We start from the raw sequence: 9,041 nt of genomic DNA, 5'->3' as shown, positions 1-9,041 counted from the left end.
TGTATCACACATAGTTCGGTCCAGGGCGTACAGTAGATGTGTCTTCTTAGCCCCATTATGTAGTAGTGGTAGAAAACTTTGCAGATATGTAATGTTCCATGAAATTTCACAATATCTAATGAATGTTAAAGCAAAGTCCTGATTCATATGAAAGTGCGATAATTTGATAGAAAACTTCCCAATTATTACAGTCCATGCATGCTTAAATAGATCAAAGCTCGGGAGCAGGTTACCCCACAATATGTGAATGCAAATTTACATGCATGGTCATCACTTCTTTCCTGTTCATGTACTCATTTCACGATCCATCCTTGTACATATCCACGAACGGTTCATGATTGTGCCTGCTTGACACGAAAAAGAGATAGAGATTTGATTACATCTTTCAGATGGAATATTTATTGCTTCGGTAACTACAATGTGTATATCTCAAAAACCAGTCCAATAAATTCTCCGACAGAGAAAAAAATACATTTCCTTCCTTTTTGTTCAAATGTTTCAGGTCTGACAAAGCACGACAGGTACAGATGAATTGAATGCACCAAAATGTCTAAAAGAAGGAATATCCAAATAAGGTAACAAGCGGGCAAAAATATGGAGAAGGGGGGCAAAAAGATAAGAAACTTTCGCGCAGGTGCTATGTTATATAGGAGTATTTGAAAACCCCTCAAAAGTGATGATGAAATAACAGAAGTGGCCGCACATAGATTCGAAAAACTATGTAGAAGTATGGTGGCTAAACTGAGAACTAACTTTCAGTTAGGCATTTTTGCTTTTCTTTCTGAAGCATGCACACTAACTCCTGCAACTATGAAGAAGTAATCTCTTTTTTTTACACACAAGGCAGGAGCTCTGCCGATTTCATTAGGAGAAAAAAAATGAAGTTATCTTAAAAGTATTCACGTCCTAGTCGAGGGTTTAACTTTTTTAACAAAAGGAGTATGCATTACTGATCACCGTGGTTATAAGAAGGAAAAAAGGTGTGTTCACCATTACCATTTAGCCATCTTTTCTGTTATAACAGATGTCCGAGATGGCCCCGCTGCTTTATGACTGCAATCATGAACAAGATGGAAAATTAGGACATTTTCGAGGGATGGATTATCGGCATGACAAAACGTATCCGCCAAATTATGGTGCACCCATTTGGACAGTATACATATATAATTTGTTGCTGTGTTCGAAATATACTAGAAGCTAATTATTGCACATCTAAGTGACTCAATTAAATTAGTAAGAAAAAGAAAAAAGATAAAAAAAAGTTAGCATGAATTTCCGCATAAAAACAATGATATGGAACTTAGATATGCAATACTTAAGGTATATCTAGATGCACTTTAGCAAAACTGATACTACAAAACCTTAATTGTAACTGGCAAACTTGCTTGCTTGAGCATGGTTAAGCGGGATTGAGATCTAGTAACACGCCATGGACATGTCACCCATGAACAGTATGGTGCCTTTGCCCCCCCCTCTCCAATCCATCAGAATGGGGTCCAACGGTCAGGTTTGATATGAACAGTACGAGTCAACAGTACATCTACATTACAACATCTACAGTGATTTGTCTATAGGACCACGCCTATAGTGTTTTCTGCTGCAGTGATCGATCTGGGCTGTCTATTTCAGATCCAAGGGCCATGTTACGGCGTGACATGCTGAAGGCATGTCACTAGATCTCTGTCCGGCTAAGCGTGGTAGGTATGAGAAGAACATACAAACCTGTCTAGCTCTGCGGGAGTCGGCTGCGGTTTGTGCTTCTCCATGGTGATGGTGATGCCCACAGCGGCGCAGGTCTCGGCGCACAGCATCTGCCTCGTCTTGGCGAAATTGGCCCCGTCCCCGACCTGGACATCGTACAGCAGGTCGACGGCTTTGTCAAGCACCACCTGCCGGTTGCCGTCCGCGCCGTGCGTGGACCACCACGTTCCGGCGAGCTCCTTGCCGGTGCACGTCTGCGACCTGAGCATCAGCAGCTTCCGCAGCCGCGCGAAGGACAGCTTGTCACGCAGGAGCGTGGCCACGTAGTCTGGCAGCCGGCGCCCGCGCCGCGCCTCTGGGAGGCCGAGCACAGCGTGGTCCCATACGAAGCAGTGGTCGTGCGCGAGCGCCAGCGCGAGGCCCAGCGACGTCGCGTTGCCGCGCACGGCGGCCACGGTTGGCACGGGAAGCTCGAGCAGCAGGCGGATCACCTCGGCGACGCGTCCCGCCAGGTGCTCGGCCTGCTCCTCCGACTCCGCGTGGTGGTCGTAGTCCAGGCCGGCGCAGAACGTGCCGGCCTCGCAGGTGGTCACCAGGCCTTTCGCCTCCGCGTTGTTCCCGACTTTCTTGAGCACCTCGACGAGTTCCGTGATGGCTTCCTCGGTCAGGTAGTTGTGCTCGTCGGCGCTGGCCATCGTGAGGACCAAGAAGCCATTGCCCCTGGACTCTAGGCGGCAAAAGCTCATTGCTTGTGGAGTACTATAATTAGCTAGCTAGCTAGCTCTTAGTTTGGGATCCTGCTGCGGCAAGAGATGGGAGAACAGATACCGCTGCTCCATATCTGAGTCCACGGTGGGGTTATGTGGTAATGTGCAGCTCTTACTTAACCATTTGGGGGCTTTTTTGGCCATTGAAACTTTCATAACAGCCCACGATGGGATTGTTTGACATTGTTACCAAGCTGAGGAGGCTCTTTGGAAGGTTCATTATTTAGGCTTCTTCAGCTAGCTCGGGAATAGATAGGGAGTTGAATTTTTTCTGTTCTAGTGGGAGCTCTAGGGTTAGGAGAGAAGTGAGCCCATTTGATCTACAAATCCACGCAAAATCTGAGTGCTAAAATTGGGGATTTGGAGCCTCCCCTTCTAGTTGGCTTCCACCTTGTACCGGATTCATTTTTATAGTGGAAGATTGCTCGCTGTCGCCCATGGTTTCTTCCCCGCAAGGGATTTCCACGTAAATCTTTGTATCTCCAATAAATTTGGTGTTTCTCTTGTCATATTGGTTGCTGCTCAAGTGCTTGCTTGTTATTGGTGCTTATTGGTCAAGTTTGGCATGGTTTCTTTGTGTTGACATTGGAGGCACGCCATACATGAGTTCCTTCAGATGTTGATGATTATGTTGGGGTATTAATATTGTAGCGAGCTTCTCTTGCAAGTATATTGCTGTGGCAATATTGGATAATTTCATACTTGTGGATTTCATGATATGGTTCAGATTTTCTACATGACACAAGGTGTTTGTTGTAATACTTGTGAAGATCTAGCTTACTATTTTGGTCCCTTTCGCTGCCCCTCCACGCTCAAAGGTTATATAAGTATATCAAACGGCTTTTTTAGACGAATACTATATAAGTATGCAGTACTACTATGACTATACAAAATATGGCTAGACAAATTACATACGGATTTTTATGAGAAGTAGAAATACAAAAGGAGGAAGATGAATGTAACAATGACGTGACTCAAAATGCAAAATCTTATACAGAAGATCATCCTCTTCGTATCAGGATAAATAAGATTTAAAAATTTAATGATTTCTTACCATTTAATACATTACAAAGAGAGGGAAGCACACTCCATTTAGAAATTAGAGTAGCTAGCTGAGAAAATATACTGTCCGTTCCAAAATATATGATTTATTAAAAATAATTAATGTAAAAAACTCCATCTTTGAAAAATGTTATAGTGAAAAATAACAAGATCCGTATCACCCAAAAATAAAATATGAAAATATATCTTGTGATGGATCTAATTGTAGTGATTTGTTTTTATAAATATCGATATTTTTTCTCCAAATATGATCAAACCTATAATATTTGACTTTTTTTTCTAATAGACCCTATGTTTTGCAACAAATAACAAACTTAGTTCCCTCAAAAAATGATAAGTTACTCTAGATCCAATTCTCGGCCATGAAGTCAATTTGTCATAAAAAAAACTCCAAAATCGAAAGCCCAAACATTTAATTACCTTATTATCGCACAAGACGATAACAATTGACAGTTCAACTTACAAGACCGATGATGCATAATTAAATTTGGTACATAATACACAAATTGCGATGAAATGATCATCTAGCCAACCTGAATATGAAGTGACACCCCGCAACGCAAAAGTTATTACAAGACAATATGGAATGGTCAATTTCGAATTTCAAGGAAGTAGTAGGGAGGAACAAATTAAGGACGGCTAGCGTGCTGCAAGCATAGCTACTGTAGTTCATAGTTCATTCAGGAACTAGCTGGAGAACTGAGACTGCATTCCAGGACTCCCGGTACAGCTGCTTCCTCATGTCGGCATGCACCTCGCCGTCGCTGCCGGCCCATTCCTCGACCAGCTTCTTGGCCTCGACCAGCACACCATCTGGAGTGCCGGCTTCACAGTCGGCGAAATACCATTTCCTCATCCAGTTGCCGCTGCGCCACCGTGACTTGAGCGTGGTCAGCGTGTACCACCGGTCCGTCTTCTCCCGGACCAGCGAGGCGATGTGCGGCTGCACGGCGACGCCGTCCTCCACCATGCCGAGCCTGTAGGACGCGTCGCTGAGGACGACGAGGTCGTCGTGCGCAAGCGCCAGGGCCAGCCCCAGGGACGCCGCGTCGCCCGTGGCGGCGCACACCGTCAGCATCGGCATCTCCAGGAGCTCCTTTATCACCGCGGCCATGCCGTCCGACAGGGCTTTGGCCTGCTCCGCCGGGTTCATGCTTCTCTTGAGGTCATCGTAGTCGATGCCGTCGCAGAAGGAGCCCGGGGACGAGGTGGTGATGAGGGCACGGCATGGCCCGGACGCTGCGTCCTCGCGGATCTTGGCAAGCTCGCTGCAGAGCTCCTTGAGACCCTCGTCGGTTAGGTAGTGATGGCCGTCGGCTCCGGTGAGCTTCAGATGGACGATGCCGTTGGTCTTCTCCCACTCGCAGAAGGACGACGACATGGTTGGCTAGTTGTTGGAAGATAGATGCGACTTTGTGAGGGGGATGGCTGTGGTCTGCTTAGCTAGTTAAACTGGTACTAACTTGCTTGCAATTTTTTTAGGGAAACCTTTGCTTGAAAATTAGACCTTTGGGTTTTGATATCATGTAGAACTGCATGCCCCAGCCAGTTCACCCAAAAGGTCGAGCCGATGGAGAAAGATGGGCTATGCATTTATACATCAACAACAGCGGCGGTGGCCATGCGGTCTGGCTCGGCTGGGTGCGCCCTCCATGGCGGCTCAATGGGGATCCAAAGCTGATGGGTGGCCCGATAGCATGGTAGCCGGCTGCGGGCGTCGCAGGCCGGCAGACGGTTGTGGTTGCTGGCGGTGCTGGAACGACGGTGCTAGATCGCGGCTGTGTGGGTGCCACACTAGTAGAAAAAGACCCATTTGTCCCGATTCATAAGGCCCATTTGTTCTGATTCGGGAACCGGGACTAAAGGGTTGGCACTAAAGCCCAATAACTTTAGTCCTGGTTCTTATACGAACCGGGACAGATGGGGCTTCACGTGGCCACTGCGGCTTGTCCAGGCAGGGGGGCCTTTTGTCCCGGTTGGTAGCACCAATCGGGACCAAAAGGCATCACGCGTCAGCAATTCAGGGGGTGGGGTTTTTGTTTTTTGTTTTTTTAAAGGGGGAGGGGGGTTGGGGGTTTTGGTGGTTTTGTAGGGTTAATGTAGGGGTTTCATATATTAATTGTGTTAGCTAGCTAATAGAGAGAAGTGTCTTCTCTTATCTACGTGCTTGGTCGATGCTACGTACTATACGTATAAAGAGGACTCGACACACTAGCTAGTAAGCAAATGAAGGAAACTATTAAGTACAGAAGATCGTCATGAACATATACAAAGAGAAGTGATCGACCTCTCCTTCTCCGAGAGATTGGTCGAACAGCAAGTTTTCGTATATCTATCCAATGGTACTGGCTACATATATACAATATTAAGATCTTTTACAATCCCTTAACTTCTGAACTCAAATTCCACATGGTATTCTCCAGCTTTACTGATGACGTGGTCAAGAAAGAATCCCGCTAATTCCTTTTGAATTGCTCGTATGCAATCTTGTGGTAGGAGTTCATCAGGCATCTGCCACGTCTAATTTGAAGAAGGGGGTCAATACATATATATGAATGAAACTCAACACAAATGATGGTATAATAAAATGAAATGTGAATATTATTGCTTATGCACTTCAAATTGTCTTTTAGAGTAGCCCTGATTATTTTTGCAAGTCGCGTTGTAGATAAACTCGCAAACGTAGTATCCACAGTAATTATTCCCGGGTTCCTGCCACAAGCACTTTACAAGAAATAGAGTTCAATCAAACTGACAATGAAGTATTATAAATGGTTGTAAGGACATTTTTATCCCTAAGTGTTTTGGTGATTGATGACAACGCATTTGCGGACTAATCGTGTGCCATGAGTTTTCCAGACTCTTCTCTGCTAGGCACAAGATGATTGGGTGCCTCTCGAAGACTGACGAAGACGACGTCTTTTCTACGTTTCTTTTTGGTGGATTTGAATCGTAGGAAAGCCGTACTATTAAGAGGAGGTCCGTGTTGGAAAGGTTTGGGTGGAATCATCACGTACACGTCTCCTTTTATCCCCTCCTTCCTTGGAGCTTCCTCCGTTTTTCCTGCCTCCTTTGACTGGCTGCTGATGTGGTGGCGGTAGTACTGCTCCTGGATCAACGGTAGTACCATGGGCATCCACGGTAGTACCGCTGGTGCTCACGGTAGTACCGCTCCCCTGGAGCTGCACTACCGCTGCCCACCAGGCTAGTGCTGCCCTTTGCGGTAGTAGGAGCGGATGTAATTTTTTACATCCGCACCTGCCGCGGTAGTACCGCTTTCGCCGTGCGGTAGTACCGCGCTATGCGGTCAGGCAGTAGTACCGCCGCTCGGCAGTACTACTATGTCGAGTTTTTGCTACTTCTGTTTTTTTTGCGGAAGTAGGCACGGAAGTTCCCCTTCTCCCTGGACGGGATTTTTGCCTTATGGTAGTACCGCATTGGGGGCGCGGTAGTACCACGCGTGCGGAAGTACCGCCCCCAGCTTGCGTCTGTTTCCCTGGCTGGGGTCGCAGCAGTACCGTGGGACGGTACGATAGTACCGTACTGCCGTGCGGTAGTACCGCTTGGTTGCAAGCAGTAGTACCGCGCGGCCTTGCGGTAGTACCGCTGGCCAGGCGCGGTAGTACCGCTGGCCGCAGGCTGGTTGGTGGGTAACGGTTGGATCTTTTCCACACACTATATAAAGGGTCTCCTTCTTCCCCGTTGACTCACCTCTTCCACCATTAAAGCTCCATTATTTCTCCAAGCTCCATTTTCGCCCGATCTCACTCCCTAGCCAACAAAACTTGTTGATTTGCTCGGGAGTGGTTGAGAAGGCCCCGATCTACACTTCCACCAAGAGATATTTGATTCCCCCTACTAATCCCTTGCGGGTCTTGTTACTCTTGGGTGTTTGAGCATCCTAGACGGTTGAGGTCACCGCGAAGCCATAGTCCATTGTGGTGAAGCTTCGTGGTGTCGTTGGGAGCCTCCAATTGAGTTATGGAGATTGCCTCAACCTCGTTTGTAAAGGTTCGGTCGCCGCCTCCAAGGGCACCAATAGTGGAATCACGGCATCTCGCATTGTGTGAGGGCGTGAGGAGATTACGGTGGCCCTAGTGGCTTCTTGGGGAGCATTGTGCCTCCACACCGCTCCAACGGAGATGACTTCCTCTCAAAGGGAAGGAACTTCGGCAACACATCCTCGTCTCCACCGTCTCCACTCTTGGTTATCTCGTGCCTTTACTTGTGTAGCTTATTTGTCTCATATATCTTGCTTGCTTGTGTTCCTATTCGTGTTGCATCATATAGGTTGCTCATCTAGTTGCATATATAGACAACCTACTTTGATGCAAAGTTTAAATTGCTAAAGAAAAGCTAAAAATTGTTAGTTGCCTATTCACCCCCCTCTAGTCAACCATATCGATCCTTTCAATTGGTATCAGAGCCTCGTCTCTTTATTAAGGACTTTACCGTCCGAAGAGTATGGTTGATACCGTAGACGGTGCGGAGGAACACTCCGGTGTGAATCGTATCTCGTCTACGGGCGATGGGGGAACTTCGGTCTCTCGTGAGGAGTTCAATGTAGCCTCGGAGACATTGAAAACCTCCATGATGACCAAAGTTGAAAGCATGTTTACTAAATTTCTTGAGGGGCTTAAACTATCCACCGCACCGTTGAAAGTGGGGGATCCCGCCAACAAGGTGTCGGATGCTATCCCCGACAAGGGGGAAGCTAGTAGTGAAAAGGCTCCTTCTTCTAGTGGCAAGAATGGCACCGACATCTTTGCCCATGTGGAACCACCACTTGTTTATGGTGGACCTGTTCCTTCCACTCATTTGAATCATGCCGGTCCTCCTCCTAAGATTGTGAAAAATGAGGATTTTGATTCTTGGGTTTACCGCTTTAAACGTCATTTAAATCATGTGAACACTAACCTTTGGAGAATCATTGAAGAATGTTTCTATCCACATGATCCAAGCAACTTCACTCCTCGAGAAGCCGCGGACAATCAATTCAATGAGAATGCTCTCTTCATCATTCAAGATGCAATTCCACCCGAAGACCTACCTCATCTTCGTCCCTTCGCCTTGGCCAAAAATGCATGGCATTGTGTCGTGTCTCTCTACCGGGGAAGCGCAAGCATTCAACGCTCCAACTATGAAGTGGTACAAGATGAGGCCGATGAGTTTGCAATAAAGGAAGATGAAGAACCTCGTGAGCTTTATCGGAGAGTATCCAAACTCGCGGTCTCACTACGAGATCATGGGAGCAAGGACACGGATGACAATTGGATCAAGCGCAAATTCCTCAAGGCAATGATGCCCTACCACAAGGCCATGTCCTCCGTCATTCGTCAAAAACCAGACTTCCACACTTTGACCTCAAGCGAAGTGTTGGATGAGTTTGTGGCCATGAACATTTTGGACAAGACCGCCGACAATGCGGTTCTCCGTTCTCAACGGGCAAAGAAGCCTAACCTTGCTTTGAAGGCCAAGCTCACCGTGGAAGAAGAAGAAGAGGAAGAAGAG

The 9,041-nt window shown here is 46.9% G+C and overlaps 2 protein-coding genes across 3 annotated transcripts; both read right to left on the bottom strand.

The window, feature by feature from the left end:
• Positions 1-119: 119 nt before the first annotated feature.
• On the bottom strand, positions 120-2,845 carry LOC125542376 (enoyl-CoA delta isomerase 2, peroxisomal-like). Of its 2 annotated transcripts, none has more exons than XM_048705398.1 (3): positions 1,723-2,845; positions 997-1,053; positions 120-347 (listed from the first exon to the last, which is right to left on the bottom strand). In XM_048705398.1, the coding sequence occupies exons 1-3, from the start codon at positions 2,445-2,447 to the stop codon at positions 299-301; spliced, it is 831 nt and encodes a 276-aa protein (XP_048561355.1). In that variant the 5' UTR covers positions 2,448-2,845; the 3' UTR covers positions 120-298. The 2 variants fall into 2 exon arrangements, with proteins under 2 accessions (XP_048561355.1, XP_048561364.1); XM_048705407.1 differs by having other exon boundaries at positions 120-344; positions 1,723-2,843.
• Positions 2,846-3,923: 1,078 nt separating this feature from the next.
• On the bottom strand, positions 3,924-5,076 carry LOC125535149 (enoyl-CoA delta isomerase 2, peroxisomal-like). The gene has a single exon (XM_048698225.1). The coding sequence runs from the start codon at positions 4,909-4,911 to the stop codon at positions 4,207-4,209; it is 705 nt and encodes a 234-aa protein (XP_048554182.1). The 5' UTR covers positions 4,912-5,076; the 3' UTR covers positions 3,924-4,206.
• Positions 5,077-9,041: the final 3,965 nt, after the last annotated feature.

Source organism: Triticum urartu, chromosome 1 (assembly GCF_003073215.2).
Source record: "Triticum urartu cultivar G1812 chromosome 1, Tu2.1, whole genome shotgun sequence".
NCBI lineage: Eukaryota > Viridiplantae > Streptophyta > Magnoliopsida > Poales > Poaceae > Triticum > Triticum urartu.
Note: the sequence above shows the minus strand (reverse complement) of the source record. Positions and strands in the feature narration are given on the sequence as shown.